We start from the raw sequence: 25,606 nt of genomic DNA, 5'->3' as shown, positions 1-25,606 counted from the left end.
CCAGAAGATATTTTTGAAAATATGACTGGTGGTGGGAGGACTAAGGGCCATGAATGGAAGCTGGGCAAGAGCATGGTTGACAAGGGTGTTAGAGCTAGGTTTTTTACTTGGAGAGTGGTGAATGAGTGGAATAAGCTTCCAGAGTCTGTTGTGGGTGCTACGACCGTGAACGAGTTCAAGGCAAGGTATGATAGATACTGTGTGAATGCCGAATAGTTGTTCTTGACATGATATTAGGGCCTCCCTCGATGAGTCTGTCGATTCCTTGGAGTTGCCCAGAACAATAATAATAATAATAATAATAATAATAATAATAATAATAATAATAATAATAATAATAATAAAAGATCTAATTCTAGAATAAGATTATTCTCGTCTTGACAAGAGGAATCTTTGTATGGATCATTTAAAATTTAAGATGAGTTAGCAGATCTCATTTGGAGGTACTACGGGTATTAGTGTTTTCTTCTGTTAATTCTGATTTTTCATCCCGCAGAGAGTCAAATAGGTCAGAGAAACATGCAATTAACAGACAAAATACAGTGAGTGAGCAGTAGATCTCGTAAGATGTAGAACAGTGGATTAAGTAGTGTACTGGTGGAGACGATTCTGTAGTGGACTGATAATAAATTATTGTAATTCTGATTCTTTGCAAATATTCTTTATTTTTGTTCAGTTAATGAACTTTTTCCATAATTAAAGCGAACCATTAAATATACAAGGAAAGGAATAGAAAAAGGGAAAACATGGTATGTTAGGAGCTGGTATATCGTGAGGTTGATATATTTCACATATTTTGTAATTGCAGTAATAATTCTCAAGGCATGAAGTAGTATAAGTAGCTTAAAAGTCGACAGAGGCATCGTTAGAACATATTTGAAACTGTCTTGTATTGAATATTGTTGAAAAATTGGCCAGTCAGCTAGAATTCTAGAGTTCAGACTTGTACCAATATCTTCGAAGCTCTTGTTTCTTCATTTATATTATTTCACATTTAAAAGAATAGACTGCTTTTATTAGTTTATAGAGTTTGTATAATTAAAAGATGTGCATATTTTAATTTATTTGAGCATGAAATGGTGCACAAAAAGTGGACTTATTATTGATACATACCTTGAAAAATTAGTTTGACTCAATGGATTTTGTTGTATGGATGCTTCTTTTTTCCCTTCGGTTAGAAGAACTGGGTCCGCAACCTTTCTAGAACATGAATATATATTTATTAAGGCTTTTCATGTGAATATGAGAGATAGTTGGTCTCCCGCAGAGGCGGAAATTTCATCATGCAAATCTTTTGATTTTATTTGAGTTATAATCGAAGCAATTAAGAATGCGGAGGTATTATCTATATTAAAAGTGTATATTCGTCTTAGAGCTGGCTGTTGTACGATATGAAAAACAGAGTCATCTTCATATGTGTGTGTGTGTGTGTCTAACTTGCCTTCAATTAAAAAATGACATTTTATAAGTTATCGCGTTGTAAGAGGGATTCCAATTCAAGATATTTCCACCCAGCAAGTGTCACTACTAACTAACTAATTTGGTGATAACGAGAGAAAAAAGTGGTGATAAAATACGCGAAATAAAAAGACCATATACTTCCTCAGAGCATTAGTTGCTTCAGTCTTATTTTCAAATAACTCACTCTAATCTATTCCAAAACAATGCAAATTGAATCCAAAGAAAATTCTAGTCTATGGATTTTGCTATTATTTGGAGAGAACCAAAACACTGGTAGTTATTTAATGCATGTGAATTTTGTGTTTTAAATGAAAAACAAAAATATCATATTGTACCCAAAGATAGAGGCTGTAAAAGCACAATTGCCTTTAGATCATTTTAGACCTTAAATTCGGGAAGTATTCGAATAAATGAAGAATCTGAAAATTCTTGCTAAAATACACCTACGTGTAGAAGTTTGAAATTCGTTCAAAAATATTGACGAAGGGATTTTAGTTAACAGTAAAGCGTAAAATTCTAATTAATTAATTGATCAACTTATAACAAAGTATCACACGGTGATAGTGGCGCTGTCACCCTGTGCATTTTTTCCCCTGAAAACTTCGCTTAAGAGGGATCGATCAGTAAATGCTACAAAGATATTATTTTTGTAAGTTATATTTTTAAATTCTTCTCTGAATCATATTATACTTCTTGATCAGCATTATTTGAATTTCATGGTATCCGTATATTGCTTGCTGCCATTTTCAAATTTTCTGACAACATTGGTATTTTGGGTTATAATTTTAGCTTAGTGAAAAAAGTAACGCATTTCATAGTTGTGCAAATTTTACTGCAGGTAGAGGCTATTATACTCTCGTATTGATTTGTAGGTGAGTTGTTTACTTATGTGTGAAAATTGAACTGGATTAAACTTCTAGGTAATAATAAACATAGTTTGGTCATTTGAAAGCAGTAATCAGAATATCATTTAATTAGTGACGTTCACTCCCCCCCCTTATAAAACATTCACTCTCATATCTAATTTCCCTTATGCCTTTTCACTGTCAAGTAACTTAACTGAATAAACATATTCACACTATAATATGGCTGTCGTTGCTATCCGCAATGTCGCCTGTGTCAACATATGCATGTGTTTTGCTGCTGGGTTTTCCGAAGGCTTTTATAAGATTTGTTGTCCTATACCAGATCGAAATGAAAACCTTTTTGACCATATATAATTTTCGATACCGACTAAATTATATATGTTCATAGCAACCATATTTTCATGAAATAATAGAAATTAACGAGTTTTCTTATATGTAGACTGGTCATCGTTCTAAAAATCCAAACAATGAGAAGTACATATACCTCTCTTTTTTTTTTTTTTTTTTTTAAATTTCATCATCTAGTTTTGAAGTGTCTGCATATCACTGTGTAAATGAAGTAGAGTTTGAACTACAAAAACTATTCAGGCCTCTTTTCAGTCGGTCAAGTTCGTCATCTTCAGAAAGTAAGGTTTTCCTTTCTTTCCTTCATGGATTTTTAATATCGCATCTCAAAAAAAAAAAAAAAAAAAAAGATTATGGAACTCACACCTCCTCAAACATTATATATGTGTGGGTGTGTGGCGTTTCCATCCTCTGTACTGGGTCGTTCGAAGTTAGATTTAAGTTCAAATCTAGTAGCATATATATATATATATGCTACTAGGCATTAGCTGATATATATATATATATATATATATATATATATATATATATATATATATATATATATATATATATATATATATCAGCTAATGCCTTTTATTCCCTTATAGGAAGTAGGCGAGGCCTTTTAACCCTGTGTAGCTTTTGGAGACTGAGTGAGCAGTTCAATCTCCACTGGTAGCCAATCAGTGATAGCTTGCCCATGACTAATCACTAATTGTAAACGGCCACCAATGAAGAAAACAGCAAACAAGTGCTGTCATCTCTTGGTACTTAACCCTAACAGGATATGTTACTGTCTGAAATAATGTGGGTGCTACGGTCGGTTTTCTTGAGTTTACGAGACAGAAACCTGACTTTCTGGGAGAAAAAATCTGCTTGCATGTGACAGAGATCGACTAACTCGGGAATCGGTCGAAAAAAGACTCAGAAAAATTTCGCCGACTAGATTCGAAAACAAGTCTTTTTTTTTGCGATCAAGGGTCGTAGTGTGCAAACGCCACATCCACTGAGCTGCGCAGGCTCCTATAAATATCACACACACACACTCACACATCTGATGTGGCTTAGGACTAAGAGATGGAGACATTTTTTGCCGTAACTTCTCACCTGAATGTCTGGATTCAGTTGTAGCTTTCAGCCCAGTTGTCAGTGATACTGCATGTAAGTCCAGCTCTTCACCACACGACTTTTCAAAAACAGTTGATTATGGGTACAGAATTTCTGCCTACATCCATTGAAAATAAAGGTGTCATTTATATTTTATTTATACATTCATCTCTTGACTCTAACAATACCTACATTCTTTGGGGTTCTTACTGAGTTTAAGTGGCTAATTCTGATGCATGGAATACTCGTAATTAAATCCGCCCGTTTGCATTTTTTCCCCAGTGAGACGAGATGTTAGAAGCGACATACTTCCAGATTAACACAATAATAATTTACTTAGATTCCATGAACACTAACATCTAGCAATTAAAACTCCTTGTCTATATTTGGTCTAATTTTTCCAAAGGCATGAGATATTTTCCTTATTTCTGCTATAAGTATAAAATAAAATGTTGCCTATGGCTTTTTTTAATCCCCAAAATAGAAGTTGTTAATTCTTACCGTAACGGCAATTTTTGTTTTGGAACTTGGTCTACATTTTCGTCATCACTAAAGATTTATGAGATGCATAAACAGGACGAGATAATAACAAATATATGTAATTTTCTCGTATTGCATAAGGTAAGGGCTGACCAGCTAATAACGATACTACCGAGAAGGATAAAAACACATCAAACCTTCCCTCAAACCTGAAGTTTATGCTGCCTTACTCTTCTTCCTTCCATCAGCAATACCTCTAGCCTTCAATTTTCTCAGACAAGGAGCACTTTGTGTACATACTAAGATTATCAGTGCTAGTTGTCATGTGGTTCCTTTTTTAATCGAAGCTTTCCCGTCCTCAGATGAGAGTTTCAACATTAAAAGAATTATGCTTTCATCAGATCGAATAGTTATTCACCATGACTCCCTTCTATGACATGCTATTGTTATTTTTTATTTTTTTTTTGAGTCTGATTTCATAAAATATATAAAGAAGAATTCCCCGTTCGATGGTGCCTCTACTTTGTCGTAGTGGGACACTTATCATTTCTATGATCATGTGAAGTAAATAGTCTGTAGCATTGCTACAGCCTGTACTATACCCTATCTGTAAAAAATTACTAGCCAACAAATAAGTGCCAGTAAATGGATATCGACATAATGGATTACCTTGAAATAATGGATTTCAAATAGGATTATGGAACGCGAAAACCTTATCTAGATTTAAACAAATATAAATGGGTATAGTAGCAATACAAGAGACAAGATGGATTAGAGGAAAACAATTTGAAGAAAGACAAATTTTTACTTTTGTAGTGGAAATAACTATGATAAACATGATTTTGGACATGTTTCAATATTTAGGAAAAAATTATAGTCATCTGTGATTGAATTTGAAGCCCATAATGGAAGAAAATGAAAGCTAACAAGCAAAATGGTTCAAGCTAACTATTATTAATTCACGTGCACTCACATTAGCTGTAGGAGAGGAACCAAAAGATGAATATCAAAAACTGGAATTAATCCTAGAAATAACTACACGAAAGAATATAATTATCCCATTAGATTTCATTTGAAAAATTTAAAAAAGAAGAATATACGAAAAATCACTGGAAGTCCAATCTTTCATAAAGAAAGGAATATTAATGGAGAAAGATTGTTTAGTGCAGCCCAGTGGAAGTGGGGTTTGCATCCATCTTTCATAAAGAAAGGAATATTAATGGAGAAAGATTGTTTAGTGCAGCCAGTGGAAGTGGGGTTTGCATCCATAGCGCTAAGCCGCCCAAAGAAAGCCATTCTGAGTTTGAGTCTAGTAACCTATTGGAGGAGGATTTTCTAACATTTTCTTCGACCGGTTCCTGAGTTAGTCAAGCATGGGCAAGCAGTTTTTTTTTCTCCCGGAAACTAGCGATTTTTGTCACGTAAACTCAACAAATAGACCATATAACCATCAATATTTTGTGGTGGTCCCTAACCCATATGCAGTTAGGGACCACAAGATTGCTGCACTTGTTTTCTTGCCTCTCTTTATCGGAAGTCATTTATAATTAGTGATAATCCTGGGCTAGGTATCTCTGATTGGCTATGGAGATTGAATTTTCCCCTCAGTCTCCAAAAAGTTAGATAAGGCTAAGACGGCCTTCCCTACCCTCTTAGGGAATCAAAGGCATTGGCAGAGTTTGATTAATTTGGCTGCATCTAGAAATTTAATAATAAGTACATCGTCTTGATGAGGAAGAATATACATAACTAAACATGGATATCTCCTGAAGGATATACATTTAATTAAACAAACAATATTAATCAGTAAAAGACAATAATTGCATCCAGAATACTTAGAATTAAAGTGGAGCTCAGGGTGGTAATGACCATATGTAATTCGTGTCATTCTGATGTCAAAATAAGCAGTAAATATTTTGTTGCGTTTGTGGGTGTGTTATAAGTCTTATATTGTGCTCCCTGAAGATGTCTTTGTGACTGAGCGAAATAGTGGAAGAATGCTTTCAGTGCTGTTTAATTCCATTAAGTCTCTAACATGAGTTCCTTCCTGAACTTTAGTCTTAACAGAGATACGGATTATTCAGGGTGAACATTTAGCATATAAGGTACGACATTATGGTAAGCTTAAACTTCAATCCTCTAGAAAATTGGCTGGCCTTTCTTAAAACATCTTGGATACGGGAATAGTACTCAGCTGCTTAAAATAAAAAATCAAGTTCAAATAAAATTAGACATCCGTATCTACAAGAGTGCCAGTTTTATATGCTACTGGAATAAATGGCTGCTACTAATGCTCGTTACAGTCTGAGCTCTTAGATATTTTCAATCCTGAACTCTTTACCATTCTCTTGGACTTTGACATTTCAGAAGCCTCTACCTGCAAAGAAATATGTATTAAAAATAAAAAAATAAACATAAAAAAGTACAACAGTTTTTTGATTCTAAACTCGTTCCCCAAGTTCAACCTCTTCATATCTTAGTTAACCTATCATCAAAAAGGCTTAAAAAAGATGCCGTTAGCGATCATAGGTTAAGCTCATAATACTGTCGTTGCACTGGAACAAGTATTGCAACTAAATTTCATGTGCAACATTAAATGCGAAACCAGTAACTTGGCTCCGGAAGTAGCTAACGGCATCTGGCTTGACCTCGCCAATATTCTTTTTAGATCTTTACCTTCTAAAAGAAATCTATCACCCTACAAACTCCGTGGCCTCAAGCAGCTGTGCAAAGATACCAGTCCCACTATTATCCTTAATGCCACTGGATACAAATGAAAAATGGATACCATTCTTAGATGTCGCTCCACTTACAGACATTTGGAATATGATCCAACTAAATCTCAAATAAAAAAATTAAAAATGGTAATAAAAAGTTTCTTCCTGTTTTCTTTTTATAGCAGGAGAATCAGTAGTGTTTATTGATTCCCCCTGCTATAAATTATCCAAATAGTTATCAAAATATCTTACCCCTTTGCTGGTCATACCACATCATGCATAAAAACTATCCGTTTTAAAATCCTTATTAGAAATCTAATTGTTAATAATACAGATAACTCAATCAAGCTCTGACATCACCTCACTATTCACCAATATTCCATTGAATGATATCTATCACTTAAAAAATATGTTTTTCCCTAATAATACAGATAACTTCCTTTCAGAAAAATCCGATCGGAAAAATTCCTCTAATCAACACGTGGATTCGAATTGGGAACAAGCTTCATTGGGAGGTCTAGCCATGAAATATTTGAAATTATGCTTGGAGTACTGACGAGGCTAGAGATCTTGGAGTTATGATAGATAAAGAGTTAAAGTTCAATGGTTACCAGGTAAAAATTGTAAATACTAATCAGAAGGCCATGATATAACCCCACCAGGACTACTCTGCACAGATTTGATCTTTCCTTGAGTTGCAAAGAAATAAACAAGCTATGGAAAGGATGCAAAGAAGAGTTATAAAGATAATATCGAGATTATGGAATGTAGATTACGAGGATTGAGATATTGCCGCTATTACTTCTCATATCACCCCTATTTCTCCTTGCTGCAAACATTGGTAGAAAGGAGAAATAGGGGTGATATCTGAAGTTTATAAACTTCTGAGAGGACATCATAGAATATCAGTTCATGATATTTTCATTATATGGAAGGCAGAGAGAGGACAAGGAGGAATTCGTGGAAATTAAGTTTTGTGTACCGTTTTAGAAAGGGATGAGAGCTTCATTTTTCTTTCACAGAACTGTGAGTGATTGGAACAGTTTGCTTTTTGAAGTAATGAGTGCATCTAATCCCTAGATTCTGGACTCTTTGATTCCCTGGGTATAATAATAATAATAATAATAATAATAATAATAATAATAATAATAATAACACTAATAATAAAGACAAGATCAAAGGAGATGCTCTTTTATCGATCCTATATAACTTAGCTTTAGAAGAATGTATTCAAAAATCTGTAAAAATACAAATAGAACAGTAATATTAGGATATGTAGATGATATATACCCTCTGTCCAAAAAGAAACCGAACGCTTCGAAAATAGAAGAAACTAATGGCGCCACCTGTTGTATGGTTTGTTGTCAAAAGCAGCAACCTTCATTAGTGTGGTGTCAACTGTTTATGATATTTGTTTCATTAGAAGCCGAGTTATAGTGCCAAGAGTGACAGTGTGTTTTGACGAACGGTTGGCCGTCACAATATTCATGCCGTACGCGACGAATTCTCGATATCAATCTCTTCAAAACTTCGAGATAAAACTCACCGTTCACCGATTGGCCAGGCTGAACGAGTTCTTTGTGGATAATGCCCTTGGAATCGTAGAAACAAATCAGTATTGTCTTTATTTTTGACTTCCCCCCAAGCAACTTTTTTTTGGGGTGCCCCTTTTCTGGTGGTCTCCACTCAGCACTCTGGCGTTTTGTTTCGTGCTCATACTCAAAACACCACGTTTCGTCACCAGTAACTATCATTTCAAGGAAGTTTGAGTCCTTACGAGCGGTTTTAATGAGGTCCTTTCAGTGTTTCAATTCGATACATTTTTGGTCGTTGGTCAACTTGGGCGGAACAAATTGCGAGTTCAATTTACGAAGGCCCAAACTCTCGGTCAAAATGTTGTGCACAGTTGATTTTGGAATCCCCAATTCATCTTCAATCGTCTCACGGACGATTTCGGGTTTTTTTTGATGAAATCACGCACGTTTTGGATGTTAACTTTGCTCAGTCCAGTTTTTGAACGGCCCGGCTTTTCGTCGTCCTCAAGCTTCTCACGACCACTTTGAAATCGCTTAAATCACTCGTAAAGTTGAACACGGAATAAGCATTCATCACCGTATGCTTTTTGATGCGTTTCTGAAAAACGTTTACCAAGTTTAACAAAATAGTCAATCGCAGCTCTCTGTTTGAAACTCATTTTCCGACCGTTCGTCAAAACACACTGTTACTCTTGGCACTATAACTCGACTTGTAATGAAACAAATGTCATAAACAGTTGGCACAACACTAATGAAGGTTGCCGCTTTCGACAACAAAAAGATACAACAGGTGGCGCAACTAAAAGTTCGGTTTCTTTTTGGACAGAGGGTGTATATGCCTAGTTGGAGAAAATGCTGAAGACATTAGAATAACATTTAGAATACTGAAGACATGTGCTGAAAAAACTAGGATTACAAATCACCCAGGATAAAACAATGTTTAGTATGCAAAAATAACAATGAAGGTGAAATGACCAGCTTATATTCTATAACTTGAAATTTCAAAATGACACTACTAACCGTTTTGGCCATATCTAACTTTTTTGGAAACTGAGGGGGAAGTGCAATCTCCACGGAAGGCCAATTTGAGACAGTTGACCCTAGACAATCACTAACATTATCTGGCATCCAGTGAAGAGAGGCGGCTGACAACCACCATTTCATGTCCTCATCCTAACCCTATATATTTATTGTCTGAGATAATGTGGGTTCTGCGGTCAATTTTCTAGAGTGTACGGGACGAAAAGAGTTCAGGGGAGAAAAACCCCTCTTTCCCATGTCACAGATCGACAAACTCGGGAACCTGTCGAAGAAAAGCTTAGAAAATGTTCCTCTAGTCGGTGACTAGATTTGAACCTCGGTCTTCCTTCAAGCGGTCAAGCTTCGTGGAGTGCAAACGCCACTTCTACTGAGTTACACAGGCTCAAGTCAAAATAACACTTTCTTCAAATATCTTAGATCACTGATTAATCGAGATAATATAATTAGAATATATGCCTTCACTGCATTTTATCATTTATTAATTTCCAGAATTCTATCAAGCAGAGTTAAACTAGAAATATACAAGTCAGTCATTAGACCTGTTGGTTTATATAGAGCAGAAATGTGGAGCATAACAGACTATAATGCAAACACTTCGCAAATCTTTGAAAATCCTCAGAATATCTTTGGTCCTGTAAGAGATAATACAACAGAACCACTTCTATCTCATGAAATCACAGCTTGCAGATTGAGGTGGCTTGGAGATGTGGAAAGAATTGCGAGGAAAGGGATGGTTAAACAAGCGTTCAAGACGAGGCCTAATGGAAAACGACTTGGAGGAAGACGGAGGGAACGTTGGGAGGATAACACCAAAAACGACTTTGCTGAAATGAGAATTCTGACTGAACTGTACAGGAAGAGCTCAAGACAGAAAAGTGGAAAAAATGAAGTAGCTTGTGATAATAATAATAATAATAATAATAATAATAATAATAATAATAATAATAATAATAATAAATTGGTACTTGCAGCAAAGAACCTTACTAAAGAAAAAGATAAACAGAAATCCTATCTACATTTATTTTAAAGAAAAAATTAAAATTCTCACTATTATTATTATTATTATTATTATTAATAATAGGTGTTCAGTTTTACTGAAGATTATATGAAGTATTTTTTTTTTGTAGTAAGTATTTTGCTCAAAAATATCTCCTATTAACAATTATTATTATTATTATTATTATTTTAAATTATCAAATAAAATAAAATAATGCCAGTGGTGGCAGAATTGTCATGCTGTGTTTCACACGTGTTTTGTGAAAGAATGGGGATTTGATTAGGTGCTTGTGTTTATGTAGTGTGATATATTTTTAAATTTTTGAAAGAAAGTAACATGTACATACATTTTTTATATTAACATCCGTGCAATTCAAATATAAACAGTTATGTCGAAAGTTAATTTAACAAAGTTAAAGCGCAAATGCAAAAATGACACAGGAAAGACAGAGACAAATGAATCTTCGCCGAGCTTAGCAAAGAGCTTCAAGTCTCGATCTAAACATAAACTTAAAACTAATGATCATGCATCATTTGAGCAACAAAGCATTTCCAAGTTTTTTAATAAATCAACTGAGGAATGTCAGGCGCCGCTTTTAAGGCGTAAACGATCTCCGCAGAAAACTAAGGTATTGAAAATAAATCTGTGATGATTCCTCTGGTCTTAATTTTTCTTTTCCAATATTTGTATAATTTCTTACAAACAGTGGCATTCAAACCTACAGGTCCATTCAGACAACCTTCTAGAAGTAACTCATAATTAACTACTAGAGATTAAGTGCATAACCCAATGTGAGTGTGTGTATGTACGGATATGGCATGGGAAACATTGCATCCATTCTACAGGTACTTCCATGATCTCTACACTGAACTGACAACCATTATTCCTCCACTTTATGTTGAGCCTGTTAAAATAAGAGCAGCAGCTTTCCATTATGCCTTTTCATTGCAACTGCAAACATACGAAACCTACTTCCTCCCTTTCTCTTTTATCTCATCTACCTCTTGTTCTAGATAACAAGTGGTAGATGAGGTACTCCATTTGCATGTACTGCTTTAATAGAATTAGTTTGTTTATAGGTTTTTCAACCTCTTGCATAAAAATTTTTTTTTAAAAAACTTGCTTATGAAATTTATTATGCTCTACAACAAATGATATTCTGATTTAACTGAATTGAATTGAATCTAATTTCTGATTTAATTTAATCCCTTGCCCAAAATATAAGCAAACAACAGCTGTTGACTTCAGTTTTAAGGATCACTATACAGACTTATTATTGAGATCTGATTTGTGAGAACCAGACCCATGAAGACAATAAGGTTGAACCAATGTAGAAATAATTTATGTTCCATATACAAGTAGTAAAACAGTGTACACCTTATTATTAAAATACGCAATCCAAAAAAGTTGTAGGAGTTTTTTCACTTGGTTATACAGTATATTATACTTGACAGACAAGTCCAAAGGCTTTGCATTATGGGATATTAAGGCAATGGATGTGAAGTCAACAATCTCCATATACAATTAGACTAGTCGTGAAGATACTTCATGTGTAAGCTTTGTTTCTTTACACTTGATTAAGGAATAAAACAAGAATATAATTCTTGTGAATATAATATACACAAGTATTTTAATAACGCGATACATTTTACTACTTGTATATGTAATATATATGGCCTCTTCATTAATTCAAAGTATCTTCCTAGGTCTGGCTTCCACTGATGAAACCTTAGTAAAGGTCAAAACCAGTCTGGGTAGTGAACCTTCCCATAATAATGCATAGAAAAAATACTACTTGTGTGTCATTGACAATTGGTTTATGTGGCTTAAACTAAAGGGGGTTGGAAAATAGGTAATTTCTCCATGCTTGCAATTTAGAGGATGATTTTGCTGGGCCCTGAAATAAACAAAAAATCATTCTTCAGTAAACCTGGTAAAACTTTCCTTTCCATAGAAACTGGAGCATATGGACACTGAATCAAGACTTTTTGCTTGATGTCCTCACTGAAGAATTTCAGGGTACAAGTTGGAAATTTTTGCTCTTCGAGAAGTAAGACATAGGAAAAGGTGACATTCAGAAGTGTAGTACTCATTCGTATACTCTGGATGTGAGGACAGAGAACATCCACAAGGTGTAGGACTGTTACTTAATAGAAATGCTAGTAATGTTCTTCTTGCACACACTGTATTAATGCAAAGCTCCTAACTACTAAATATGAAACTAGGATTAAAAATCTGAATTAGTTAGTTGCTATGCTCATACTGAGGAGTTTGAAGATGGAGAGAAAGAGTGTTTCTTTAAACAGCTACAAGACATCCTAGATAGTTTTAAGAAAGGTGATATATAATAGTTATTTTAGAGAATTTGAACACAAGTTTGGAACTGATTTCAGTTATTGGGCAAGAGTTTGGAATTGGTAATTGAAACAACAATGGTAAGAGACTTCTCTAGTTATGTACACCAAGCAGACTGAGAATAACCAACACCTGTTTCAGTCATAAGGATATTTACAAGTGCACTTGGGTCTCACCTGATGGTATCCACAAGAGCATGATTATGTTCTAATTAATAGTAAATGGGCAATGTAGAATACTAGGACATACAAAGGTGCAGAAATAGGATATGACCACTACCTTGTTAAGAGCACATTACATTTGAAGCTATAAAAATGTAATGCATGGCCTATCACTGTCTCTTTTAACATTGAAGCATTGGGGACGTACTGATACTGCTAGAATTTACCAGGATGAGTTGCTCAGGTATTATGAAAGAGCTAGAGAAGATTCTGATGTAGAAAATGGGTCATTAAGAAAGCTGTACATGAAACTAATCATTCTGTTTAAGGGTTTTATTATTATTATTATTATTACACAACACCTCCTGGAAGCCCAAAGACTCATCGAGGGAGGACACCTAATCTACAACTCTCGTTTCCACCATTCCACCAACCGCAACTACCTTCATCATCTACACCAATGCCATCTACCGTCGACCACCACCACCACCAGTACACCACTCAGCCAACCAGTCCGGCTTTGAGAGAACAAAAGCAGAATTATTTGAACAGTGAGGCGATACAATTAATTGCTGAAAGAGAAGAATGTAGAAAGATGCTGGAGCACCATCAAAGTAATGCAAATAGACTAAATTATAGAGAAATTAATAAACAAGTAAAAGCACAATAAATTAAAGATGTCAAGAAATTACATTCTTGGTTTCATCCTATATCCAAGTGTAAGCAAACAAAGTTTGCACATGTCACTTCACGACCGGGCTACTTGTATATAGAGACCAATGACTTCATATCACTTTCTTAGTATCCCATAATGCAATTCACATACCATTATGGACATGTATAATGCTATGCATTATGGGAAAGGCCAATACCCAGACCGGTTTTCGCCTTTATTAACATCTCATCAGTGGGAGCCAGACACAAAAGTGATACGAAGGTCGAAGTAATGCAGTAGTCATATTTCCAAACACAAGTAGTCAAAAGGTGACACCTTATTACTAAAATACTCTGGATTAGAGATAGATGTTGAAAAATTTTTTTAACTTGGTTTAATTTATAGTATATATTATACTATAAATTAAAGATGTCAAGAAATTATATTCTTGGTTTCCTCAACTGAAAACATCAAGTTCATCTACTTCTATGCTCATATCAGTCTCTGTAACCTCAGTAACTGCAAATTTGCTACCTGGATGATATACCCATGCAAAGTGATCACTTAGTGACTGTGAACTTTCTTCTACTTGTCACTTTCCTACCTATTAGCACTGAGTATAGTTACCTTTCCTTATTTATTCTCTCTCTTAATTGCTATGTAGCAAAAAAACTTTTTTGGATTTACTTTGGCCTACTTAGCTAATTTTCTCTCATAATCTGATTTTACTTTCCTTTCCATACTAGTTACCCTTCTTACCAATGCTTTTTACTGCTCATGGGCATGTTGATCACCTTGTTGTTTATATTCCTTCCACAATATAAACAAGGTGATAAGCATGCCCATGAGCAGTATAAAGCACAGGCAAGAAGAGTAACTAGATAGTTTTAAGTTTTAGATTCCTTCAATGCTTTCTTTTTTTTTTTTTTTTGCAGCTCCTGCTTTTTATTGCTAATCATCCACTGAATCCCTATTTGGTTTATCCTCCTGATACTGCTTTGCTCAAACAATCCTTGATCATTTCCCATGTACTAATGACATTCATTCCATGTAGTTTTTTATACCACGGCACTGCTCCAATTTGCCTCCTAAGTTTGTCATAATCACCAGCTTTGTAGTTCTACATAAACCCTTTCTTGACTGGAATTTCCACATGTTGCATAACGTTCCAGGACAAGACTGCGTGGTCCCTTTCCCTGATCAGAGGTAGAGTTGCTATTGCAGTTATAGATAGATCTCCTGATGCTATTACCAGATCCAACACTCTTAAATCCCTGATCACTTTGATAACATGCTGTAAAAAAAAATTATAACATAGTATAAATTCCATTTCCATTTTGCCATCTGCCCTTTCCTCCTCCTAATCTATATCACCATAGTTGAAGTCTCCCATGATAGTTGCTTGGTTTGCACTCATTGTGCTAATCTGCATGTCATCCACATGTTCTTCTTCTGGACCCCCAGGTCTATAGCAGCAACCAACAATAGATTTTGTCCTGTTGGCCTCTATCTCACACCAGACAACCTCAAATAAACTACTTCATTCAGGTTTACAGTCTTCCTTAATTTCTATTTTTGTTGGTTGAAGTTCTTCAGCTATCATTAATAATACCCCTCTTCCTGCCTATTTCTCTGAAAATACAATATCCATTACATTCTATCCCTGTAACTACATCATTCTCTGACAACCAGTTCTCACTGATGCCAATAATTTTTGTTCCAAGTTGAGCTGACCAATGCCAGAAACTACTCTCCTTTATTTCTAATACTTTGGCCATTCATGGACATCATTTCAACATTCCTTTGGGTCCACAGTTACCCTTACATAATGTCATTACCTGCCCATTCAGATTCGAAACCTGGGAAACTGCTCCCAGATCTTCACAATCATTCCTGCACTCATACTTACCCATCCCAGAGTGGTTATTTCCGCTCAGTCATTCTTGCACTCACATGCATTTCTCTTAGGAGCGGCTATATATATGCTAGTTTCCCTGGTTTTGCACTTCCAACCTCTCACTGAACAACACTTTCTCCAAGTAACTAACTTAAAAACCATTACATCTACCAAATTCACTCCACACATCTATAAATTGCACATCATTCCTCTTGCACAATTTCTCATTGACTCATTGGCAATCATTGCCTGTCTTCTCAGTTCTGTCCTCTCATGCCAAGGCAGCAGACTTGTAGTCCTTACTTTCTTACTCTTCATTTTTTGCTTCTTCTTACAACTTTTATATATTCTCTCATTGCATATTTCTCACTTTTCAAATCAATTGTGCCTACCAAAAGCAATTAACTCATTTTTTCCTTTCCTCTACAAGCTTACAAAGCTGCAAAGCTTCACTAACATTCTTTATCTTCACATCTGGAGAATATGGTTTCGTGACTTTCTCATTAAGTATACATCTTATATGGAAGATCTTGCCTTGTAGCTTGAATTATATGGACATTACCAGTTTTGTCGAATGAAAAAATAAGAATGGAGTGTGTTGTCATGAACAGAACTGTGGATAGGATTTGAGATAGTGATAGAAGGTTATTTATGAACAGGAGAAAGAGTCTGGGAAAAAGTTGGAGCCCCTTGGGTACTCGGTACTCCTACATTGTTGAGGAAATTAGAAACCGGTCTAGGTAGTGACCCTTTCCTTGGGACATAGCAGTGTACTTGTCTGAAAGGAAGTGTGCTTTGCATTATGGGATACCAGACATGAAGCTACTTCACATGCAAACTCTGCTTATATTTGTGTAAAGATTGAACATCATTTCTTGTCAAGTATAATAATAATCTTAGACATTTTGTGTTACTTTAAGAATTAAATCTAAACATTTTTATAAAGGGATAAAGAGATGAGATTTCAGAATAAGAATATGTGCATTATCTATCAAGTAAGTGGAGACTGGGGATGATTGATGGAGAGCACAGCACATTTCTGTATAATAGTTTTATTATATACAGTGGTACTCATGCCAAGAATATTATTATTATTATTATTACAGGCAACTCCAAGGAGTCGACAGACTCATCGAGGGAGGCCCTACATCATGTCAAGAACAACTATTCGTCTTTCACACAGTATCTATCATACCTCGCCTTAAACTCATTCACGGTCATAGCACCCACAACAGATTCTGGCAGCTTATTCCACTCATTTACCACTCTCCAAGTAAAGAACCTAGTTCTAACGCCCCTGTTAACCACATTTTTGCCCAACTTCCATGTATGGCCCCTAGTCCTCTCACTACCAGCCCTATTCTCAAAAATATCTTCTGGATTAATCTTATAGAAACCCTTCAGTAATTTGAATGTCTCAATCATATCACCCCCTTTTCCGCCTATCATCCAATTTTTGCAACCCACAAATCTTCATACTGTTCTCATAAGGTTCATTCCACAGACCTGCCACCATCTTGGTCACTCGTCTTTGGATCCTCTCCACCTCCTCCCCATCAAGAAGAAACCCTGGCACCCATATCTGGGCACAATAGTCCAGATGGGGTCTTATCAGGGCTCGATATAGAGGAACAATAACTTGTTTGTCTCTGCTTGTTAAAGTATCTTTCAGTAACCAAATGATTTGATGAGCTGTTTTAGCCACTTTTGCATTGTGTCCCCTAAACTTCAACTCCCTATCCACCAACACTCCCAAATCCCTGGCCTCATCAATCTCCCGGAGCACGGTTCCACCAATGTGATATACTGCTGCTAATCTTTTCACTCCAAAATGCATAACCTTACACTTTGCCACATTAAATTGACATCCATTTTTCTTAGCCCAGTCCTCCAAACTATCCAAATCATTTTGATATTTTGATATCCTGTGCACTCACAATTGCTCTACCCAACTTTGCATCATCAGCAAACAAGTGAACACTTCCTCTCAGATCCTTTCCTATATCGTTAATGAACAAATTGAAAAGTGGTGGTCCAAGAACAGAACCCTGTGGCACACCACTAGTCACAAGCTGTCTTTTGGACTCCACTCCTGAATAAACCACTCTCTGGTATCTTTCCATCAACCACCCTCATCCATCTCACTAACCCTCTATCCATCCCCATCTGGTTTACTGATTCTATCAAAGGCCTTGGCAAGGTCCAGTAGAATCACTGAAAACCCATTACTCTTATCCAGAATAGATCCTTAATTGAACAGATTAACTTGAAGGAAAGAAATATCAATCAGTTGGATGAATAGGCAATCTGTTAACAATAAGATTATTATTAGCAAATAGCATGATATAATGTAGAGTGTATGTTACATGTTATGGAAATAATTCATGCAATATTATCATTCCTTCCTGAAAGAAGCATTAGTGTAAAATGATATATTTTTTCATTTATGTAGTTGTATTTCATAAGGACTTTCCACTGGGTGGAGATTCTTTATCTCTGTCACAATGCAATTACAGGAAATCATTTGTCTAGTATTGATCCTGAAAATATAGCAGTATGATTTTTTTTTATTTTTTTGCTTTGTGCTGATGTTAGAAATAATTGTAGATTTGATATAAACACATTAAACTTATAAAACCTTTATTTTTATAAGTTTAATCTGTTTATATGTTCATCTTTAGTGCAGACAATTAAATCACAGAGTTGTTATAACAATTAATGTAGAATAGAACATTTTGAGTTAAATAACTGTAAAAATCCTAATATGAAGCATTTAATTCATCACATCAGGATCAGAAAAGTAAGAATGGTAATAAGGCTTATACATTGGCTATTCATAACTGGATTTTTTTAAGGAAATTACAACATAGATAATATTAACTAAAATAAATACTTCCAATAATTCAGCAAAGTTAAATTGCCATCATCAGGGAACAAAATATAATAAGATATGTGGTACACTAAGTAATGAAGCTGAAGCATGTTGGCCGAGAGTAGGCCTAAAGTCCTAAATAGCACCTCCTAGTGGGCTAAATTAGGCATCCTTGGCTGGTGGAATGCAGTATGGAGGATGACAACTTTCCAAATTTGAAGCAGTTTCATGCAACCAAATTTTTTTATTTATTATTATTATTTTTATATGTCGCTCCCAACCATCAAAGATGATTTGCAAACCTACAGTACATTTTGTACCCTGGGTCAACTAAGGATATTTTTTTATCAATTTATATATATATATTATCATTATTATTGTATTTTTACATAGCCCAGAAACCCTGCTCTAGAGACCAAACATGGAACTTTTCTACATTATTTGTTATTGTCAGACCTCCAATAAGCAAGGTGGTCAAGGAAAAGTCTTTTCTGTTTATATTTTCTGTGATATATATATATATATATATATATATGATATATGTGGGTGTTCAAAGCATGATCAGCAAGTCCTGAGTGGTTGTAGTAGAAGAAATATAGTCCTTATGTTCTGCAATTCTGATGTTGGCTGTCCTGCCTGTTTGGCCATAGTAGGATAGTTTACAATTACTAGGGACTGTAGCTGGTCTTTGTTGGAGCAGATAAGGAATGCTAATTTTTTATGTGGTCTGTAAGTGGTTGGACAGTTTTATTGTTTTAAGATTTTTGTTAGTTTTTCAGATGTGACTTGAATATATGGAATAGTGATAGCTTTGGTGTAGTCTTTGTTCTGGAGAGGTGGAGGGAGTGTGTGTGGGTTTGGTGTGTAATATTTTTTGGATATGGTAGGAACTATAATCATTGGCTAAGAAGGTTTTGTGAATGTTGTCAAGTTTCATGGAGTTGGCGCTGTTATCTGAATAATTAATTTAGCTCTGTTTTATATAGAGTTTTAATAATCACATACTGTTGCGAGGAATGGGGAGGGGGGACTGTTTGTGTGTAACTTTTCTGTAAACAGAGAATGCCAGGAATCCATCAGGCTGGCATGTGATTAAAGTGTCTAGGAAGGGGAGACTGTTGTCATTTTCTTTTTCTAAGGTGAACTGGATCCTGCGCTGTTGATTGTATAGATGTGTTAAAAATATGTTGAGAGCATCCAGGCCATGCAGCTAAATAGAGAACACATCATTAACAAAGCATAGCTTAACAGCGGGTCTATATGTTCCAGGTTTAATTTTATTTTTTCCTTATTTAATAATTGACAGTGGACGTATTTGTTCCCACAAGCATAGGGTTGAAAACTGCTCTCATTGTCTTTATTTCTTTTTTTTTTTTCTCACTTGTCAGTGAGCATATATTTGTCCTGTTAACCTTTATGCTTGAACTCAGAGAATATCAGGAATTCCAGTGATTTTTTTTTTTTGGGGGGGGAGGGGTCTTTATTTAAAGCTTTTTTAATAGGAACAAGTTCAGAGTATTCTTTGAATTTGTTCCTTTATCTGTTAAATCCTGATAATCAGAGTTGCTTGAATGGTTAAAGTAAGTATTCTACCATAATTAAGAGATTTGAGCTAACTAAAATAACTGTACAAAACATATTTATTTTCTGTATATATTTATGTTTCTACAAATAAAGTTTCTTAAATAAATATTTTTATTCTTTTAGGGAAAGGAAGGTTCAGAAAAGTTCAGCACTGATTATGGAAGCAGTGATTTTGTTGTAGCTTCATCACATACATCCAGAAATATAGCAGAGTCAACACTTACTAGGTTACAAGATTATTCTCTCTGTATAAGTGATATACAGACTGTTAATAGTGAGAAGACTGAAATATTACACCAGCAGAGAGAAGCATTAAATTCTCAGGAATTAGTAGATCATACAGGAGGAACTGATGCTGCTACCAGATCAAAAAATCATCATCAAGTGGATGTTACAGACTCAGATATCAGAAATGAATCTGATTGTTCAGAATTTATAGAAGCAAAAAAACAGTGTGCAAAATTTAAATCCACATCATCTTCTAGACAGCTCTGCACAGTAAATTCTAAAGACAAAATTAGGTATTATTTATAATCTGTCACAACATTCTAAATTCATTAAAAAAAATAACTTATTGTTGTTCATTTTGTGAAATGATTAGAATAATTATCAGGGTTAACTACATAAGATCATAACAGTGGTGCCTTGTCAGCACATTTCAGAATACTCACTTTATAAAGGCCTATGCTAACCATCACATAATACTTATCATACTGCCCTTAACTTGTTCACTGACAGTTCACTCATAACTACCTCAGGCAACTCATTCTCCTCATTCCCCACTCACCAAATTTCTTCTAAGTTTGTTATGTAAAATCCCTTAATATGTTTCTATCATATCATTTCCTTTCATTTCATCATTTCATATCATTTCCTTTCTGTCTGTCACCCACATTAAGTAGGTATCATTGGTAGATGTCTGCAAAATGATTAATAATTTGAATAGATACCAGCTGTCTGATAGATATCAGAGAGTTGTGTTATGGGAAGCCAGTCTTCAGAAAAAGCAGATAATGAATAGAGATATAACAAGATTCCATTCTTGGATCAAGAATATACTTGTCATATAGTATGGTAATAATATGATAATGATGTGAAGGGAGTTTTGTGCGTGTGTGTGTGTGTGTGTTTGTTGTGAATTACTTGGTTTTACTAGTGGTGTAAAATTGAGGAGCATTATAAAGAATGATGCTAAAATTATTGTTTTGTCAAGTTGATTTGAATAGACTGGAAATTCAAGCACATAAGTATGGATGCAAATTTGATTTTTTTTCCTCTGAATTGAAGGTCTAGAAGCTAGTGTACTCTTTGGTGAAGTCTGCTCTCCAGGAAGTCAAGGTGTGTGATATGTGGATTAAAGTTCAAAGAGATATATTGCAAAAACTTACTACTAAAGTAAGGAGCAAATTAATTTAGAATAAAATTGTTGATAGGAAGCACTAGTAATGATGTAAACTGAATTATGTAATACTGTCATATCTATCTTACACCGGTTATTGATGACATTGATGATAAAATAAGGAGAAAGACATTGACAACTAGAGACAAAAAAATAGTTATTTGTTGTATTAGGTTTTGATTGGCCCACATCTGAATGGCGATTCACAAATATGGTTCACTGGATTTTATGAGGAAGGTGTGAAGATGGTATTTGGAAGTGGTCTAGAAATGAGTGGCTAAAATACTATTAGGTCCATGAAATATTAACTACAACTACAGACTAAAGATGTAATATGCAGCGTTTGGTGTATTAGAGATATTTTCTGTATGTGGTGTATCTATTCTTAACAAATAAATACTGAGGAGATTTGCAGAATGGAAGTGGAGGTAGGATGATGGAATTGTCTGTGGTATTATTTACAGTATGAATCACAAGGAGAAAACACTAAAAATTGTTTATTCAACAAGTTTTGTGTGCTCTATAGTACATGAAACTTATTGAATAAACAAGTTTCATGTGCTGATTTAATTTGGAAAATAAACTGATTAACAGATTGATTCCTAAAACATAAACTGCCACATATTATTATTATTATTATTATTATTACACCCTCTATGGCAGCGCTTCCCAAACTGTGGGCCATGGCCCCCTTGGGGGCCATAGGTTTTGTTGTGGGGAGGCGTGAAATAATGAAAACAAATTTAAAATGTTTTAAGACTAAGTAGATTTTTTTTATTTTAAAAGAAACGTATTTAACTTTTATTATTTATTATTTCTTTTTTGTTATTTTTATATTTTAATGGAAAAATTCACACGTTGGTGTTAGTTCACAAATTTTGCTTCCTGCGTTTCGGCGCTTAATGAATATTAGTAAATATTGCTTATTCATATGTTTCATTTCAAAGCAGTGGTTAATTGTATTTACTTCGAATGCTCTCCAGGGAAGCTCCAAATCTTCCTGTCCCTTTCATCACGCATTCGTAATCAGGGACTGTTGATATTGACTTTATATACATATAAAAACTCGTTTTATATTATCACTGTCATCCAAGCTAGTTTTCTGTTACCAATAAAAGTTTCGCATAAACTTCACACAAAGGAAAAATGCTTAAACAAGTTCATGTGGGGAGATAGTAACTCCTTGCAGTGGTAAACAACACGCCCTCCCTAACAGCCACTATACTGCAGAGGCAATAAAAACAAGTACTTTTATTATGCCAGTGAATGTCTGTTTCGCGTTAGGCTTAATTATCTGAAAGGGAGAAAAGTCACAAAAGAGAAAAATTTTCCTGGTCCGGGGATTCCCTTATTCAGGTAATATTCACTAATGTCATGTTATCAGTCTGTGGTGTGCCAGTATTGGTAAGTGGTGATATTATTTGATCTATTCTACGTTAAAATATTTAACCCTGAGATGGATAAGTGGCTGATAAAAAATAAAAAAAAAATTCCCGCGAACAATCAGAAGCATTTAACTGAAAACTATTGTTATTAATTAGATGTGTGTGAGTTCGATTTCCCAAGGCAGCAATAAAATTCAACCGAACGTGTTAAAATTCGTAAAAGTATTAAAACTAAGTAATATATATATATATATATATATATATATATATATATATATTAGGATAACCAAGCATATAAAATTGCTTGGTTATCCTAATATACAATATACCCAAGTTAAAAATTTATTCCCATATATATATATATATATATATATAATGAATGTTATGGCAGTTTCACATATGGAATTCGGTTGAAGAGAGTTAGCATTTCAACTCAATTGTCAGCTATGCTTTTATCTTTCAGTTGCGCGATTTTTTGTTAATACCGCACCAATCATATGCACGTTTTAATAACCTGCCTTTGCTGTCTGTTTCGCGTTAGGCTTAATTACTGTAAAGGGAGAAAAGTCACAAAAGAGAAAAATGTTCCTGGTCCAGGGATTCCCTTATTCAGGTAATATTCACTAATTTCATGTTATCAGTCTGTGGTGTGCCAGTATCGGTAAGTGGTGATATTATTTGATCTATTCTACATTAAAAATTTAACCCTGAGATGTATAAGTGGCCGATAAAAAAAAAAATTCCCGCGAACAATCAGAAGAAGCAGAAACAGACTAAAAAAAAATGACAGTATTTCATACTTTACCAGAACAGCCTGCATCGTCTTCGGAACCAAACGGTAAGAAGCAAAAAATGTAATATATGCATTTGATTTTTGCAATATTCACTGTGTATGTTTTGTATTAATATAAATACAATAAATATTATAATAATATATCTCTCTATTACGATTTTTTTTCGAGAGGGGGCCGTGAAATATTTTAATTTTTGCAAAGGGGGCCCTGACATCCAGAAGTTTGGGAAGCACTGCTCTATGGAGTCGACAGACTCATTGTGGGAGGTTCATTCAACTGACAACATATTTATCATATAGAATCTTAAAATTCTAAACAATCCTTGCATTAACAACACATTCTGGTAATGCATTCCATTCAATTCTCCATGTAAAAAATCTACTCCTCACACCCCTTTTACACCACACTTTTATATAACTTCCAGGAATGACCTCTGGTTCTTCCTCTCTCACCTTCTACTCTTTTTATAATATCCTCTGGATTAATCTGATAAAATGCAACATCCACAGGACCTGAATAAATAATACATTACTAAATGGAAGCATATTGGCTTGTGCTTGTAAGAGACATTTGAAACCTGGTGAGGATCCTACATTATGGTAATATGTCATTATCATCCATATGAACAGAATAGGAGAATGTATATCCCATAGAAGAATTGCCATGTTTGTGGCAATCATATCCCATTCCAACAGACCCCACTTAGCACCAACTTAAAAGCATTTACTATCTACCTTTAAGTAGGACTTCTCATTACAATATGCCACATATATTTTACCACCTAGTGCAGATGTTTCCCAAGATGATCTTGATAATCTTACATTGCATTCACCATCCTCCATCTTTCTTATGGGAGATCAAAATGGCCATAACATTCTGTGGGACAATGTGCACATGAACATCAGAGGGAGTGTTGTGTATTTCATGCTTAACAACAATAACCTTTTCCTTTTAAAGATGCAACACCTTCTTCCACATGACCTGAACATTTACTGCCATTGATTTAACAATCTGTTCCTTGTACTGCTTAAGTAGGAAGCAGAAAACATCTATAGGGGGGGCACTCATTTTCCCATGTGTTCACTTTTTTTTTTATGTGGACAACCTCATACCACATTCACATCCCTAGCAGAATTTAATTCTGCAACAGTTGCTATCCTATTGGTGAAACAGTTGGAGAATTGTATTATAGAGAGTATATAAAATGAGCTATATTATATGCTGTTAACATTTGCAATACCCATTCCATCTTTTTCCAACCATGGTGGAATGCAAAATGCATATCAATGAAAGCTCAAAATAAGCTGAAGTATCTTTCATGGATACCTCACTATAAGAACCTTAATTGTTTTCAAATGTGCTCGAGCATGATATGTCTACTGGCAGAACCAACCAGACTTTTGGATGCAGTTTATGCCCTTTATAACCTGATCATTGAATACAAAGACCTCTTTGAGGTTGGGCTATTAAGTTGGACGTTGATGTTTTGCAATGTTGATCATATTTGATGTCAGATGATCACAAAATATGATAAATGAAGGGCAGATATATCACCTGTCTTTCTCTCTTGGTCCTGGAGCTCATTGGATGTACAATCATTCCACCAGGAGGAATCTGTGAATAAGCTACTCTAAACTTGTGCTCCTGCATTTTACCATTATTGTAAGTATTTTTCATTCAAATAAATCATTAAACAGAAATCTTAACAGTGGATACTAAGGAGCCAATTACTTCTGCATAACCTGTAAGTACTTATCGTGCATTAAATCAGCCTTTCCAGTTAAAAATCAGCCACGTGTAAATGTCCGCCTACTGTACAAAGCAAAGATGGTGACAACAAAAACCAATGACGAACAAGCACCCCATGTCTTGCTAGCACAGTGCCATCAATCGTTGACAATCAAAGTTCCACAGCTGTAAAATTGATGTCACTTACAAAAAAAGGGATATATTGTGCAAGTTCTGTTGCCACT

At 34.8% G+C, this 25,606-nt stretch overlaps 1 protein-coding gene across 1 annotated transcript in view; it reads left to right on the top strand.

Moving 5' to 3' along the window:
• Nucleotides 1-10,817: 10,817 nt before the first annotated feature.
• LOC150092964 (DNA mismatch repair protein Msh3-like) overlaps nucleotides 10,818-25,606 on the top strand; it is a 209,898-nt gene continuing 195,109 nt past the window's right edge. The window contains exons 1-2 of the mRNA XM_090414114.1: nucleotides 10,818-11,159; nucleotides 20,179-20,576. Of these exons, the coding sequence (XP_090270240.1) occupies nucleotides 10,920-11,159; nucleotides 20,179-20,576 (638 nt within the window). The 5' untranslated portion in view covers nucleotides 10,818-10,919. The remainder of the gene's footprint in view (nucleotides 11,160-20,178; nucleotides 20,577-25,606) is intronic.

The sequence above is a fragment of the Typopeltis vanoorti genome, chromosome 24, assembly GCF_054136105.1.
Source record: "Typopeltis vanoorti isolate ZY-2024b chromosome 24, IOZ_Tvanoo_1.0, whole genome shotgun sequence".
Classification (NCBI taxonomy): Eukaryota; Metazoa; Arthropoda; class Arachnida; order Uropygi; family Thelyphonidae; genus Typopeltis; species Typopeltis vanoorti.
Note: the sequence above shows the minus strand (reverse complement) of the source record. Positions and strands in the feature narration are given on the sequence as shown.